The sequence below is a fragment of the Colias eurytheme genome, chromosome 26 (assembly GCF_061535395.1).
Source record: "Colias eurytheme isolate Ceu_HAF_F1 chromosome 26, ilColEury1 Martin Lab GWU primary, whole genome shotgun sequence".
In the NCBI taxonomy this organism is placed as follows: domain Eukaryota; kingdom Metazoa; phylum Arthropoda; class Insecta; order Lepidoptera; family Pieridae; genus Colias; species Colias eurytheme.
The window spans coordinates 881,500-899,500 of NC_143005.1; the positions used below are offsets into that span (position 1 = coordinate 881,500).

The 18,001-nt window shown below is 34.4% G+C and overlaps 2 protein-coding genes across 4 annotated transcripts in view; one reads left to right on the forward strand and one right to left on the reverse strand.

Annotated features, from left to right (window-relative positions):
* The window catches only part of Ndf (Nucleosome-destabilizing factor), a 58,097-nt gene that overhangs the window by 8,490 nt on the left and 31,606 nt on the right, over positions 1–18,001 (forward strand). For all 3 annotated transcript variants that reach the window (XM_090116863.1, XM_090116864.1, XM_090116865.1), the window contains exon 7: positions 515–688. In XM_090116863.1, coding sequence (XP_089972989.1) covers positions 515–688 — 174 coding nt within the window. The remainder of the gene's footprint in view (positions 1–514; positions 689–18,001) is intronic.
* Positions 3,006–8,886, reverse strand: LOC149897007 (uncharacterized). The gene is made up of 5 exons (XM_090116862.1): positions 8,552–8,886; positions 5,238–6,925; positions 4,978–5,125; positions 4,758–4,898; positions 3,006–4,600 (listed from the first exon to the last, which is right to left on the reverse strand). Exons 2-5 carry the CDS (start codon positions 6,896–6,898, stop codon positions 3,821–3,823), a joined length of 2,730 nt encoding a protein of 909 aa, XP_089972988.1. The 5' UTR covers positions 6,899–6,925; positions 8,552–8,886; the 3' UTR covers positions 3,006–3,820.

The window sequence follows — 18,001 nt, forward strand, 5'->3', positions numbered from 1 at the left end:
GTTTATTAGTAGGATAATTAGGTGCACAATAAAATGATTCAATTCTTATATTACATACTATGTTATTCAATTATGAATGGGAATATCAATTTCGTGTGAAATATCGTTTGAAATATACAATCTACATAGAAATCATTAATGAATTTCACTGATAGTTCATCTTATTTTGTCTGACTCTTTCATTAAATTTAAATGCAGTCATTAAACTTAAATTATTAGTTCGTTTGAATGACGTCAAAAAATGACCTAGAGTCAATCTTATTCTTAGTTGATTCACATCACTACATAGTATAAAACAAAGTAGCTTTCTCTGTCCCTATGTCCCTTTGTATGCTTAAATCTTTAAAACTACCCAACGGATTTTGATGCGGTTTTTTTTATAGATAGAGTGATTCAAGAGGGAGGTTTCAGTATATAATTTATTAGGTTTTAGGCAAAGCGGGCGAAGCCGCGGGAGGTAAGCTAGTAGAACATATATTCAAGTCACAAAAGCTAAAACCCCCGCTCCTTCCAGGACACACCGCCCCTCGACTTGGAGAATGTATCAGAAACACTCCTCGAGAAGAACATTAAGGCCAGCGCTATGAAGTTTGGCTTCCTCGGCTTGGGTATCATGGGTAGTGGTATTGTGAAGAATCTGCTCAACTCGGGGCATAAGGTGCTCGTGTGGAACCGCACTGCTGCTAAGGTAAGTGGCTAGAATATTGAGAAATTGTTTTTGAAGGGAAACTTCTTTATCGGGGTTGGAAAAAAATGTAGTGTAACATTTTTCGTTACGCGTGACATTTTTCCGTTACGCGCCATCTTTTTCTTATCCCTACCACGCGTGATTCGACGTATTTCTGTAAAGTTGCATATAGTAAATTATTTTTTGAAAAATAAGGTCATAAAGAAGTTTCACTTCTTATGTGTGTACACTAGTACACGCACACATTTTTTTAAGGAATTTTTTGTTGTGTTTTGTATGGTGAATCTTGTGGAGAGGCATCGGTGTTTATAAGTTGTTTATTACCCGACTGCGACAGGAGGGTGATGGCCCTAAATCTAGAAGATAAACGCCTGGACGTATGTGAGTGATGTCAATAAATTCAAAATTATAAAATTAATTTGCGCCTAATTATTAAAGTAATTCATATTACTATTTGCATTTGTTTTGCTGTTTGAAGTTTTTAAGATACATAGTGATAAAGATACTCCGTTTGTGGTTAGGGCCTGATTAGGGACAACATTTTTGGATTTTCTTTTAGAATTCCACTTTGTGACTTGTGTAGTCTTTCTTTTCTTTATTATTAATCGAAGGATTACAACTCTTATTGGTTTTATCTTAATTGGGTAATAAGCAGATATAAATTTTGGTGTGGTTTTTAATAGAACCAATTTTATTAAAACAATTGATGATGATGAGTTAGGTGTTTCACGTTATGTGAGAGACTGGAGACACATCATATGGTCAGGTTAAGTGCTTACAGCTTATAGCAATTATTAAAATATTACGTATGTGTGATAGTTGGTTATTTATTTTTTAATTGTAATTTAAATTTCGTTAACAATATGTTACGTTTTTAACAACTTTATCGAATATTTTAATTGCAACTTAAGAAATAATATATGTCCACAATGAAAGCTTAATTTATCCATAACTTAAAATTAAATATTTTTTTGATCAAAAGAAAATAATTTCAAATAATTTGAAATTATTCTTGTCCTCACTAAATTTTTTTATTCAATCCAATCTAAGCTTACATTTGAAACACAATTTTTATAAAATTAATTACACATAATTAAAAACCTTGAACACTTTATGAATTGAACCTTCTACTACAGTGATATTTATGGATAATATTACCATACTTTTACAGTAAAAGCATAATTATAATGAATATGCGTATCATTATATTTTCCCAACAATTTCAATCGAATTTGAACTTTATTGTCAAGTGATAGAAATGAAAATGAAGTATTCGTGTACTTTGAATGCAGGTGTTAAATTTCATAAACAATTGCATATAAAATGTCAGCTGTGTCTGCTTTTCATGTAACTTTATTTTTATAGAACGGTCTATTTACTAATTAATAAAATTTCATAGTTGGATGTAGAAAACTATCCGCATTCTCATCCTTATATAGGAATTATTTCTTTCTAAATCTGTATTACATAATGTAATTGTTATTCCTTTATGTATCGGTATATATCTGAAGTAAGACTTTATAGACTATTTAAGACACTACATACTATACGTGTGCTACATACTATACGGTACTATACGTGTGCTATAGGCGATCGACGCTTTCCACACCATGAGGCAAAGTGCCAGCATTATAAATTTGATAGTAACTATTTAAAACAACCCTTTTTTACATTCTTAAAAAGATTTTAGTGACATGACCAATGGCCATGGTATGTACGAAAATATTTTGCTTCTAAATACGGACGAAATTAAAATTTACAATATCCAATCTACATTTCTAAACTCTTCGGTACGTGTTAAAAATAAGTTTATTAGGACGTCCTTTAAATTATTAAATATCAATGTCTCAAATTACCGCATAATAATTAGAAACTATTGGAAAATTTGCGGTAGTTATCAACCAATTATTATAACATTAATCCACCCCTACATTTATAGTGACATTAATCGATCCTTATTTTTAAACCGCGTCACTTGTGCTACTTGAAATCGTATGAATAATTTATTGTGTGTGTTTTTATCGTGTGGTGTTTAGTTTTACCATGAAAATAAATGGTTTTTAAGAAGTGAGTGTTTTATTTATTTTAAATGTTGTAAGGTCTTATTCTAAGTTTATGGAAAAGCGGTTGAAATTATACGTAACGAGATGTATGATGTTCTCTTTATAAGTTATATCTGGTTAAAGTCCAATTTAAACTCATTTAATTATAGATAATACATAAAAAATGAGCTGTTCGAAAAGTAGCTTAGTAACGATGGTATCATTGACCTCGATAGCTTGGTAATTTTTTATATCAGAAACAATCAAACAAAAAATTGTACATTGAAAAATAATTTATTCTTCATGATTCGCTAATTATTCTTGTTTTTATAATATTTAGAAAATCTTCAACAATATTTGTATATTTATAATAAGAAACGTTATACAATATAATCATTGCTGGTTTGTAGCATTTGGCATATCACTGTAAGACGCGGTACATACGACGGTGTCACAGAATATAATACAATATATAAATAGCAAAGTCGGCATCCGTTAAATTACACATACATAGAAAAATGAATCTATAAATATAAGAATTAGGAGACCGAACGAGATGGACAGAAGGAAACGTGAGTCTTTCGAATGTGATACGATACACCAATTTACAGCAACCTCGCAACAATTACAACAATGGAGATAACAACTTCCTTAAACCTCGCCTCAACTACGCTTCTTTAAGTCGACTGAACGAATACAAAATGCATATTTCTCTAACGTTACCCTAAAATACGTCGAAATGGAAATAAAAAAACGGTTAAAATAAAAAAGTTATTTACAAGATTTCTAATACCCACAGAACGCTTACATACTTTCCGACACTAGACCGACGAGCCAATCGCGGGCTCCCTTAACCTACCACTAGGAGAAATCAAATTTCGCTAATACGTTAACTCGAATCTAAACTATCACAGCTTACTCAGAAGTACAAGCGGTTCCATCGTCCCAATTGTCTCTACCCGACGCGAGCACGCTCACACGATCACACGTAGGACGGCGACTCGGAGAAGTCGCAGAGGCGGATGTCGTCGAGACGACGGGCCGGCCGGCCGAACGCGTAGATCCTGAACACACGCGTCAACAGCCTGTACTACAAGGGCGTGTCCTCGCCCGGCCCCGCGCAGTCGCCGCACACGAGGCGGCCGGGCGGGTGGCGCAGCTGGCACTCAGGCCGGGTTAGCTCCACGGCCAGCAGCACGCGTGCGCCCCGCGCTGTTTCCCCGCACTCCCCCGCGCCGCGCAGCTCGGGCGAGCTGACGCTGGCCGCCAGCCCGCGCGCCGCGTCCCGCGCGCCGCCCAGCAGCGGCTCGCTGGCCGGCTTGGCCTCCTCCGCGTACGCGCGCGCGCTCGTGCCCGCCTTGGACGTGGTGGGGCTCGGCTCGGCCGGCGCGAGCTCGTCCAGCGCGGGCGGCGGCAGCGGCCGGATCATGGCCAGCAGGCGCGGCGGCGGCCCGCGCTCGATCATGTTGATGTGGATGCCCTCCGGGAACGTGACGGGCGAGTTGCGCCGCGAGTTGACCGACCGCTCGGTGGGCGTGTAGTACACGGACATCCGGCTCTCGTCGTCGATCGGGTTCGGCAGGCTCGACAGCTTCTCCAGTTTCGTCTTGAGGTACATGTCGATCACCTCGACGTCCGGGTCGAACGCCATCGAGTCGCTGCGGCCGCACGAGCCGCTGCGGCAGTTCTCGAAATAGAGGCTCGGCAGGTTCTCGAGCACCTTGTTGAGCGTTTGCTGCTGATATTTGTACGACTCGCGCAGTCGCAGCACCTGGTGCGCGCTAAACTTTCGTATTTTGTTCCTCTGGAACACGTAGTTCTCGCGCACCCAGTTCAATTGAGACGTTGAATATTCTCGAACGCGTTTCACCTGTGTAAACAAACCGCGCGTTAATATGTGAATGTTGCGCTCTCGCGAAAATCTTTATTTTTAATTTATGCGCTGCAGAAATGTATATTGCGTTCGCCCTGAATTTACGGATTAGTGCTCGATTAAAGAGCATCGTTAAATAAAAAGTTAGACTCGCCTGATCGTAGTACTGGTCTCGCATGGTGCTCAGATGATTGGTGCCGATGTCCCTAATGTTGCGTAGGTGTGCAGCTTGCGATGAATAACTGGTCTGAATCCATTCCATTTGTTGAGTGCAGTTCTCTTTTATTCGATGCACCTAAAAAAAGAAAATTTCATGAGATACGGTTTTCCAAATTAAAAATATTTCGTATGTTAATGTTAATGTCGATGCGTACCTGTACCGCGTAATTCTCTCTTAGTTTTTCTAACTGCAACCGTTTATACTGTTCTATATTATCCAACATACTGTAAATTTGGCGCGTTCGTGGCGCGTCTCTGTTAACACAAGTGCAACAACTGCAGCAAGTTTCTAGCAAACGGAACCTGCAATAGTAAAATATAATTTATTATACGATTATCTAAATATATACGATATATATACAAATATTGTTGAAGATATTAATAAATAAAATATAAAATTAGTCGTAGTACTGACCTGTAGAATATGTAACGCAAAGCCTGTACTAGCAGAGTGAGACCAAGAAAAGCTGCCGCACAAATCGCTCCACACAATAAACTATACATCTTAATTTCAAACATTGTCATAGGATCTATGTTGAGAACGACCTCGGCGGTAACATTAGCCGACGGATTCGTTGCATAACATGTATAAGTTCCACTATCCTCTCTATGAATATCCGTTATACTTAGAGATCCGTCCTCTTGTATGGTCACTCTCGATGTCGTATAGTCGATGGGTTTATAATACTGATCGTGGGCGACACCGTGCTTGTAGAATATATCAGGAATCGATGGCTCGGGGTTCCAATGAAAAACTTGACGGGTTGGTGTAATCCAAGTGATCGAAGGCATCGGATTGCCTTCGAATCTGCATTCTAAAAGGGCGCTCGATTGCAATCTGTATAACGTCAAGGGGCTACTGCTCATGAGGTGCGGCGCTTTGCAGTTCGTGTTGTTCAAAATGGTTAACATGTCATTGGGATAAGTGTGTGTGCAGCTCAGATCTGACTTTATTATGTTGAGTCTCCTTTCAGCCCAGCTCACGAACCATTCCATTCGACAGTCGCACGCCCATGGATTACCTCCTATACTTAATTCTTCTAATTTATCCAACATTTTCAAAGAGAGCGGCAAATACGTTAACGAATTATTGCTTATATTTAGATGGGTTAATGAAGGCGTATCTTGGAATACAAAAGCTTCTATTTCTCGTAAATAAAAATTATTCCGTATATACAAATGTTGCAGTTTATCCAGCCCTTGAAAATTTGTGTTCTGTATCACTGTTATTTCGGTATGATCGAGGTAGATTGTTATCAAGTTTTCGTTATATTGGAAGAGCGTCGGGGGCAGCAGTCTTAACTTGTTTCCTCCCATATTAATTAATCTTAAGTTTTCCAGACTTTTAAAAGCATCTTGTGATATGTTTTGAAACTTATTGTAGCTTAAATTCAACTCTCGCAGCTCTAGCAAGGTCTCGAATAACTGTCTCGGAAAGTTATCCAAATTGTTGTAAGAAATATCGAGAATCTCCAATTCCTTCAAATCGACTAGAGCTTTAGACGTAATTTTGACTAGGCTATTATTATTTAGGAACAGTGTTTTCAGTTGACGATTAGGTTTAAAATAGTAGTCTAAGAAAGTAACTATTTTATTATTAGATATATCTAAATAGTGCAATCTCGTCATCGGCCCGAAGACCTGGAATGGGATGGCTTGTAATTTATTATGCGATACATCTAAGACTTCTAAGTTTTCTAAGTCTACGAAAGTGAATCTAGGTATATCGTAAATTTGGTTTCTGGATATATTTAAATGTTTTAATCGATTCAGTCCCGTGAATAGCCCGTGTTCAGTCCTTTTGATTTCGTTTCTGCTGATGTCGATGTACTCTAGATTGTCTAGCCCGATGAAGAGGTCCGATTCTAAGATTTGGATGTTGGAATTTGTCCATATGATATCTTGTAGAGCGGTTCCATAGTCGGCGAGGACTGCGCGCGTAAGTTTGTTGTTGGGGACGGCGGTGCCAGAGCACACAAGACGGGTCTTGGTGCAGTTGCAAGTGGAAGGGCAGACGAAGCCCTCCGCTGCTGCGCAAATTATTGCCAGCGCCAATATTTTGTGCAGCCACCGCATTATTTTATAACCCTCATAGTCAATCGACTGAAACAAGAAGAAAGTTGTCTTTTATTTTTTGCGTTACAATACAAATATTAGAACACAATGATATGATGCAAAAATGATAATTAACTTCCTAACCACTAATAAATACTAAAGCATAATTTATACTAAACTTTTTTTGAATAATATTATGTTATTTGTTGCTTTCCTAACTAAACATATTTTTATTATTAAAAATATACCCTAGGCCAGAATCAATTTCCTACTTTAATAACTGAAAAAAAAAAACCTTTTAAAACTTTACTGTCTTCATAAAAATAAAGCTAAAAAAAATTAAATAAAGTCATTGAAAAATAAAATAAACTAAATTTCCTAAGGCTGATAACTATTTCCTGCCTAAATTAGATTTAGATTACTATTTAATGTTTATGTTGTAATTATAACCATATCAATTTTATATCAATGACAATCTCATTTATTTAGATTTCATAATGTGTTTATAAACTTTCTGAGTTTATATATAATTAAACATACATAATCTCCAACATACGTTAGTGCAGTTAAATATAACTAATACCCCAATAATAAATTAAAATAATGAATGTCTTCATAGATGTTATAAATTTAAAAATTTAAAATTATTTGTTAGCAACAATAAATCTAATATGTAGTTGTTAGCATAAAATTTAATGTTTTTCTTGTAGCAGATAACTGACAATGATATTATGTTTAATATGTTTATTTTACTTTTCAAAGTGTATTTGTTATTTCTTATCATTTTGCCAACAATTTACACATGTTACATACCTGCATGCATGTATTATAGGTAGGTATTAGAAATGTTTTTATTTAATTTGCTATCAAATATAATATTAGGGATGTAGGTTTTGAAGTTATTTGTTTTATTTTACAACTAAATTGGTAATTTAAATATATAGCTTGATGTATTACATATAATTATATTTAACTTTGTACAATATGTACATTTTTATTTTATTTAGTATGTTAATTTATGTATAGAACCTGATCTCTAGTTGGTACATGTTGTAGGTCAAGATTAGCATTTGTTAAATACATATTAGGTATGTTTATGATATTTTTTTTTAAATTTTAACTATTCCATATTGCATATAAGTACTTAGTTCAAAAGTGAAAGTTAGTGTTATTTATGTAATTTCATTAAGTAGGTGGATATGATTTATTAGTGCAAAACACAATGCATGTGGGAGTTACTTTGTTTATGGACTTTTAAGATTATTGTAGTTTCAATTAGTTGAACTAAAGATGAATTATTGTATTTCATTCTGGTCATTATTCAATTACTAATCATTTGAAATTTGTAAAATCCGTTTTACCTAATTACTTTTACGTGTAATGGCTAATGGTAATTAATCACAAATTGAAGGTAGGCAAGACGAGTTTCTCGCATTGTTACCTCCACTTACGTGTGTAAAGTCTTTATAAAATTACTTTGACGCACATCTTTTAATCGCGTTAATGTTTTTTACATTGCTACGGATTAATTCCAACAAGTACGCTCGCGTTCGTCTGTCGCGACTTCGCTCACCATACAATGACTATGACTTGGGTATTTCGAAACATACGCATGGGATACTTATAAGTTACATCACGGCACATTTAATATAACTTTTAACACTTGAAATTTACCTAATACTCGTTCACATCTCACTCCAACTTGCATAATCCACGTTTTTTGTTGACAACAGATGTGGAAACGAAACACACATTTCCATTAAACACGTAGCATTTTCAATAATATCACACACAAACTCTCATCGTTAACAACTATGGATCACACACAAGTAAAACGACGTCGTTCGTGGAAGATTAATACATAATTTTCACATAAAAAATTAGCTTTCGCGATATTACAAGACGCTGTCACTGCGACCGTGGTGATACACTGGAAAGGAATAAATGGCGGCGGCGGCGAGTTGCGCGGTTCGCCGTCTCTGTTGCTCGTGCGTGCGCCGCTGTTGCCTGTCCCGCTCTGTCATTGGCCCAGTCAGCTGTGGGGAGCGAGGACCGCCGACGGGCGCCGAGCGGAGGCGAAAGTGCTTTGGAAGCGCGGCGGGTGTCCGTTGTTCGGAATCATTCTCATTGTGCTGCGTTTTGCTAAGCCGGGAATGTTAAGAAATGTTAACTATTTATAGGCCCTATTCACAACGGCCGCGGCGGCGTTGCTCGTTACTTGATCAATTTTTTTCGTTTAAATCATCGAGATAGAATGTACTACGTACTAGAGAGGCGATCGCTACTACACTCTCTTTAACACGAGCTAGAGGTAAGAATCACAAGTCTCTTTAGTCTGTGTCGGACTGTGCCCCCCGCTTGCCGCGTCAACACGTGTTATTGCTCTGTTCAAAATGCCTTCGTGTTTGCTTAGATATTGTTTTAACAGTTCCCATAATACAAACAAAGCCCGAGGAGTGACTTTTCACCAGTAAGTTTCCTTATTATGAGTAAGTCATGCATTTTACTAATATTGTTATCATTTTGCGAAAAATCACCACGCGTTCTGCGTTTCGCGCCATTTTTCATAGACTAACAGCACAGACGTGACACTATCGATGAGTCTGTTAAAAAAATGTAACTGGATTTTTTTAACTATGTATATACAATATCTACTAGGAAAGATTACCGTGGTGTAGTACCTAAATATTTATACTTTTAACCGACTACGCAAAGTAAAACGGTAGGTTATATTAAGTAATATTTATTTATTTACCTATTTTTATTTATTAAAAAAAGGTTAATCAACAGTTGTTCCAATAGGATTTATAAATTATTATGCACAACAATTACAAATAAACACAACATTCACAGAAACTAATACAGTAAAAGTTCCTTAATCGCGCTTCCTTTATTCGTGTTTTCACTATTCGCGGATTAAAAAAATGCGACCCAATTTCTATATTCACGACTAAAAATTTTTTTTATTCGCGGATTTAATAAGTACATACATAATAATAAAATTATTCCAATAGGTATCTTACCCAATATCCTTGTCAAATGGACTAATAAGAAAGTAAAATAGAACTTATTACAGTAACGTACTTAATATTATGTTTTAATTACTAAAGTACATAATATTATGTTCTAAAATGATATCGCCAAGGCCTTTGACACAAGCCGCCTTTGTCGCAAGCCACCTCTGCGGCGATTGATGTTTTTGAGAATGTAAATAAACAGAATGGAAGCAACCTTATAACTCAATAAATAAAGTATATTTTTAAATATAGTTCCGTTTATAGTAAAGTTACAAAAATTGTGATCGAGTAAGGGGGCGTCCATAAATTACGTGAGGTGTTTTTTAAAATTTTCTGCACCTCCCTCCCCCCCTGGTGAGATGTCGTGAGAATTTATTCAACCCCTCCCCCATCCCCGATTCTCACGTGAGATTTTTCAAAATGTGAGTTTCTTATACGTAAACGCCATCAACATTGAATCATCGTATCAATTTAATTAGGGCTATTATAAACCAATACTCCAAAATTCGATTACATCATGAAGCAAAAACTGATAAAACTATTGATTACTACACAAAACGACAAAAGCTTACTAAATTGATATTATTTAAAGGAAATTAAAATACATAGTTTAATATAAAATCCTCGTTTTATTAATTCCCTAGTATCAGTACCACCAGATAGTACCGAGTAAACAGATTGCACAATGTGTCGCATCTGCACGCATTGCTTAATCTTTGAACTTGAAGCCACGCCTCACTTGTTCCACACGTACCCCACCACATCGGCCGCGCGCAATGTTTTTGTTTGGAATAACCCCTCTAGTAGTATATCTCGATGGTTTAAATGTTTTTTTTTTAAAGAAATTTAATATTTTTTCTTACTCAGTATTAATTTATTTAGTTTGGTTCTTTTAATTCGGTATTCGTAATAAATTAATGTAGGTATGTATTGTAATAATTTTTATTTAATTTTATGACGTTTATAGTAAATAATAAATCACTCTGAATGTTTAAATAAATCTTATATATAAAAATGAATCGCAAAATGTGTTGGTAAGCGAATAACTCGAGAACGGCTGAACCGATTTCGATAATTCTTTTTTTATTATATTCCTTGAAGTACGAGGATGGTTCTTATGTAGAGAAAACGTAGATATGTACCACGGGCGAAGCCGGGGCGGACCGCTAGTTACTAATAAATTAAACTAGGTAGGTATCTTCTTAATCTAAACATCAATTATGTACCATGCAATTCATTAAAATAATTTCCTTTTTATGTAAGTACAAAAGCAATTTTCAGATAAAGCAATCATGTTTTTTGAGAGTGATAAAAATATTCACGTTTGATGTTATCTGTATTGATAAAAATGCTTTTTATGAGTTTGTTTGTTTGCGAAATATTTATATTGGATGTAAATTTCAATAATTAAATCAATCTGTGTGGATATTACTTCCTGATTAACGATAAACGTTTGCATGCAAGCTTAAAATAGGTATTTTGTGAAATATTTTTTTTCTGCGATCCCGCTTTCCTTCCTATAAAGTTGCAATTATATATCTGGACAATTTAATCGATTCAATTGATCAAATCAACGATTTATTACCATTTATAAGAAAATAGATTGGATGAAGCAAGGCATACCTACTTTGAAATACTTGTTTTGTATGATTATCTCAGGAAACTCGCACTAGGTATACTTTAAAATACATTTCATGATTGTTATAAAGATAGCATAAAGTCTCGGGCTTATCAAAGTAAACGTCGAGGTATTTTATAGTTTGTAAAGGCTATTTTCTCACGATTTCACACTAAACTTCACATGATTACGGGGAAATTTAATTTTAAACGTATCTTTGAAGAATATTTTGATATTTGTACGTAGTATGATATGTTTACGATTTGTGATTTGTAGAATCGATGTGTATGTTTTTATAGATAAAAATCGAAGTCGAAATATTTTGATATAGCTATTGGATTTAGGATTACTTATAGATAATATATCAATTATCGTGATGTAAAAAGAAATAATAATAATGGTAATCTTTTTTAAATTGCGCTTACGACCATTTTATAAATTGGTACTTATTTCTTTGATAACGGAGGCAATAAGTCATTTACTGATATATGAATGATAATTCTATTTGAATTACTTTAAAGATCAAATTAGTAAATTAACATATTGACCTACTTTCGTATACGAAAACAATTTTTAAGGAAAATTATCGTTTGTCTAATTTAGTATGTAGTAAGTTTCAATTAGTGTTTGCTATTGGAACTATTTCAAAATGTTTTTGCAGTGTCATGGCGAAGCGATAAATTTTAATTAAAACTTTTCTAGAGACAAAAACTCGTCAATTACTAAGGTGACGTTTATATGAAACTATACTTTTTCCTCAAATTAATTAAAATATTCTAGAATTTTCGATCATAGATAGCGTTGCGGTTTCAACTCTCAAGTTCGCACAAAACAGTCTTTGAATGATTAGCTCTTATAAATTTTATAGTAAACAGGCGTAACCTTCTCAAGGGTGATGCTCTCAATTTCATTCTTATGAAAATATAATAACAGCGAGGGCTTAAGGGCTCTATGACCTTTGGTTGCGTCATCGTTGTGATATCATTATAAGTTTAACTGTATAGAAAGGACTTTCTATTTTATACTGGAGTTCATTCTATGATTTGCTATAATATGCTATTTGCTTGCCCGCGGCTTGGTCGTGTGAATCGTTTCTTATAAAAATGTGACTTTATTAAAAACTCCAACTAAACATATTCAGATTACTTACCTATTTCATTTGATGCAAAATAGGATGTCTACTGTTGAAGACAATATAGTCATTATATGCAAGCTTAGTTTTCTATTAATAGGATAGATTAAAGTGGTTTTCCTGGCAGGGATAATAGGCTTGAACTTTATGGTGGGTACGCCTACGTAATGTAACCTTTGCATGTTGTTAGCAATGCAGTTATAGATACTGGAAAGTGGAAACTTCAAGTCAGCTGAATTCATGTCCCCTAGAGATGTGGGTTTGACATCGACGTATCTATCTACGCACGTAGATAGAAATATTAATGAATGATTTGTGGGAAAAAGGAATGTTAGGGTACCGATAGACGCTAATACTTATTATTATAATCTATATTAATTAAAATGAATCAGAAGTGTAACTAAGCTAATGCCCCAAAGATGGTGTGATAAGGGGACATATCCTAAAAAATATAATTCGAAATCTACAGAATGTTCCTATAATAGGCATGACGAAAGATTTTGAAATCCTCTTCCATAATGTGTGTATACGTTTACTATACAAGAAAAACCCTATATTTCGGTAATATACTTAAATTTAACGAAGATAAAAGCCATTTTCCAAAAAATATTTATTAACTGTGCCAAAACAGCTCGCAGGTGTCATGGCGTAGGCGTGACGTCACATTTTGGTAAATACGTAATTATTTGTACGCATTGCGAAGAAAATTAAAAAAAATATTTATTTAATATGTGTTATAGAAACGAATTTCAAAGTTTATAAGTGGTGTGCAGTATTGCAGTGTGAATCCACATAAAAATAATGCTCAAAAATGTGTTAGTAATTATTTTAAGCGAGAAAATAATAAGAAATGATTGTATAAAGTTGGCGCGGAGAGCCCCGAACCATGTTTTCGTGAATTCGCAATTATATTTCTGTTCTGAGTCGATAAAGCATACGTGAAAAAATAGAAAATAAATAAAAATGCGTATTCTCAGCATATTCATAACAACAAAATACACCTGCCGCGAAGTTGTTGTGAGTTGTTTACGTAGACGTGACGTCACGCGTGTTTCAGTCAAAATGGCCGACTGCAGAATTTCAACGTTTTATTTTATTGATAATCTCATTAATCTTAATGTTTTTAAGATTTCTAAGTCACTATATGTAATTTATCTATTATACATTTTCCCTTAAAAACACTAATACGATCATTTATGGATACTGTCGTCATGCCTATTGTTTTTTTGCTTTTGATAAATGGCCTTGTATAAGCTAGTAGTAATTATAGTTATCACAAATACTTATCTTTTAAAGATAGATCAGCATTGGTAAGGATTAAGTTTGTCTTGGAAATTTCCAAGCGCCATCAATATCAATAAAAATTCTCTTTCAAGTCTCTAATCTGATCAATTATTATTTCAGCCTCCGTGAGGTTAGCGTTGATCTTAAATCATATTTATAGTAGTATTATTTTTGTTAGAACAGCCCACGTCGCGACTAGGAATTATTTTCGTCATCCAAAATCAATAGGACCGGAGTATGGCTTTTTGTATGTGGAATGAACTGCCAAAAGCACGTCAAGTTCGTATGACGCGGTAGGGGATTCCGAACCTTGATAAATTACTCGCCAATGTGTTACAGTCGTTACTCGAATTGCGATTTTAGTGGCAGTAAAAAAGCTATTTTGGGCTGTTAACGGGTTAGCTAGAAAAAAGTATTCACTTCGCTTTTACTGAGAAATTCGGTATACGTGTTACATAATGTTTAGAAGTCTAGGTTCGGTTCGGTGTTTATCTTGTAAGATTCGGGAGTTTTATAAGCATTTTTACGATATTTGCCCGAAATATAGCTAAGAAAGAGTACGTGTAACTCAAGTCGGAGTAAGAATAATAATTTTCGTTCGAACGTGCAACGAAATATTATTAGCGTAGGTCGCGGATTACCAACTAGCAGATATTTATTTCTGAAATAAGAATTCATAGAAGTGTAATTATATATTTGTTCTTGAGATATAAGCTCCAGGAATTACAAGGTCCAGCACTAATTACATGTTCTGGGATTATTATATGTATTTAGTTCAAGGAGGAACTAGATCGCCCATTTCTATTAGTAAAGAGTGTAACAATGTCGATATTGTAATGGAGTCACGTACAAAATATTTTTGTAGACTATTTGGAAGATTTCCAACTTTGCAAAGACAGGTACGGCAGTTGACTCTCAGTAAGTTTTGGCTTAGCGCAGTGCCAGTGCAACTTTGTTTATATATGTATATTGAAAATGCAAATTTTTCTCCATTGTAGTGTGACCATCTTGTTTCAGTTAAATATAGAAAAGACCTTGTATCCTAGAAGAAACAATTTTCTTGGAAAATATCGTAAAGAATACCTAGTTTCTTAGAGATATCTCCGTCTTAAACTACGAAGCAGTCGGTAGTTATAATATGATCCTATTAGGGAAATTTACGTCCTTTCTGTTCTGTCTTTCATTTCTCATTTACATCTCACAAGAAACTCATTATTGTATGCTCTCTGTACAAGAAAGTAGTTATTTATCAGGTTTGTTAGTTTTATTCGTGATAAATTAGGTTCTTTAGTTGTGCTAAAAATGTATCCTAATCTGACATTATTGTGAATGCCATCTATCTCCATCGTTTATGAGATGTTTCGACCAATTTTTCCTTTATCTTCCATTCATCATTCTACACAAAAGCACCGAAGAACCTCTCCTTTACCGAACGTTTACCATCAATTAGTGGCTGAAGTTTTTCTCGTCCTAAAATGCGTGAAATGGGGCAGATCTATTGTTTCATGTGTGCATTGATCGATCTCTGTCAGGCTTATCTACGTGACACGAACGCTTATCATCCATTGTGATGTGTCCCCGAAATTAATGGGTGCGTTTTAGTATGAATTATATGCTCTCTTTTACCGGGATTATGTTTTATTGTGTAATTAGTAATTACGCTGCAGATCTAGAATTGCGTACTTTAATTGACGTATGATTGCTCTGAAAGCGCCCCTTTATGTTTTGCTCAAGTGTAAAACTACTTAATTATACTGGAAAGAGCATTTAAAATGTCTACAAGGTATAGTTTGTATATCGTAAATTTTCTCAACAATATTTCATTACAGTTTAAAATATGTAGACACCTATCCATTTTTAGCAAAAACTAGTTGTTTTTAAGTTTGCGTTTACTAGGAATTTCGCTAGTGATTGAATTATTTGACAGCGCTCACATAGATTCTGTTCTTACGTACAGAAAATATATTTTTTCGTCGGAAAATGTTCAGACAATAATTCTCTAAGCACTTCGAGTGGGATCTTGACGCACGGCCTCCCTGACGAATAACTCTTTGATGTCTGAGATTTTCTCTAATTTAAAAGTTTTCTTCATATATTATTTACAGTAAATACGCGCTTCAAGATCTACTGATTGTGCTATTTTTTAATGTTTGTTATTTCAAATTACCAACATCAAAAAGTGAGAATTGATAAATTTCGATTGGTTGACAAATATCATAAGTGTAATGGATTAATGGTCTTCAAAGGATAATAAAAAAATACTAATATTATCTGACCCAGAAAATATTTTACCAAATAAGAAATAGAAAGTGTTCTATAACAAGATAAGCGTTATAACAATAGACGTGGGTATTCCCAAGGACTCGGATTAAGTAATCGTCGTGTAGGTCTTTAGATTGCCGAATATACTATCTAGAATACAATATTGTATACATTGCTGGCTCATAATCTGTATCTCTGTCATCATCTATCATAATGTTATACATTTGCAGCAATGGACAGTAAACTATGGATGGATAACTTAAGTTTCATTGCTCGCCCAGACGTGATATGACGCATTGGTTTTGTATAATGTAATAAATAGTTTTTCCATACTTTTATATGAAACTAATACTATTATACGATGTGTGTTAAATGGAATAATGCATATTACGGTTCGTTGATTACTTATCCATAGTTGTAATTAACAGGTTTGGTGAAAATACCCATAATTATTCAAATGTTAATATATTCGCACTTGTAGAAGATTTCGTGAATAAATAATTATTTGTAAACATATTTATCCTACAATTTGCGTAGTGCGATACAAATATAGGTAGTCCTTGGTTTAAAATTGCGTATTGGAACCAGTTATTTAATTTATTTATTAATTTATTGAAATACAAAACAACAAATAGGTGCCCTGGTACATAAAATATTCTACATCAGCCGTATTTAACAAGCGCCTAATTTGAAATTTCATTAAAATACAATTTTGTAGGATAAATATATACAATAATTAACAAACGAATAATGAATATGGATTATGAATCTATTATCTAACGTAATACATATAAAAGTTTTGAAAGAGCCTTAGAAATGTTTTGGGGTTTGATGTAACTGATAAAAGTATCATAATTCGATCCAATTTTTGAACCCTACAATGACCTAGTAGTTTCGTAGTCGTGACCTCGTGACCACGGTCTAAATGTTTAACACTTTAATTATTAGGTTCTGTATAATGCGTATAGCTTTGAGGAAGGAAAACAATATTATGATTTGCCGTTTAATTGATTTTAGCATTTCGGAGAATGTTGTAACAATATGCACTCTGTTATTGCTATTGCTGTAATTTATAAAGGCATTTTTATTTGTGACTAAATTAAATAACTATGTGAATTATACAATTTCTTTTATCGAATAGTGTGATAGATCATTTTACTTCTAGTGAATATTTGTCAACAAAAAGACAATGCCATTAATTTTCAATCAAATAAAGATTCACCCCAGGTGTGATTTTTAATAATTTTGTATTAACAATTTTAGTATTAAACAACTGCTCCGATAAATTGGCTTATCTAACAGCTGAAGATAAAATGTCAAACATTATGTAACAATTATCAATATTAAAATCTAGTTATCCATCATACATGACATTTAATCCCTATTCCAAAACCTGTACATGATATTTAGTTCAGATAATACGGCCATAATTCTAGAGATCCTTCGAGACGTAAGACGTTGAAGCCCCACGGATCTAAATATGTACTGGGGTCAAGATAACCTCGTTGTCTCCACGATATATAAATAACAACGCACGTGAATTTTTTCCGCCTTCACACGAGACTACGCATTTTGTAAATGTCATCTTACTCGGTCACACTTATGGGATAAAGCGAGATGCATATAGCGGGGGAAGCCATTCATAAGATGCAGTTAATCTTGGATTTCAAATTGATGTTATTCTGTCCCTTTCTATAGGAAGTGCCCGTAAATTTTTTATAGGCAAAATGACCTATATTATTTTTTACACAAGCCGAATTAATGTGAAATTTATGACGTGTGTTTTGTTAGTTTTACTGTTGTAATTCTTA

Excerpts from the sequence above, each read along its gene's own strand:
- LOC149897007 (XM_090116862.1), bottom strand. The coding sequence starts at position 6,898 with ATGCGGTGGCTGCACAAAATATTGGCGCTGGCAATAATTTGCGCAGCA. Across the intron at positions 5,126-5,237 it reads TTGCGTTACATATTCTACAG|GTTCCGTTTGCTAGAAACTT; the intron begins GTCAGTACTACG and ends TTACTATTGCAG. Across the intron at positions 4,899-4,977 it reads GAGAGAATTACGCGGTACAG|GTGCATCGAATAAAAGAGAA; the intron begins GTACGCATCGAC and ends TTCTTTTTTTAG.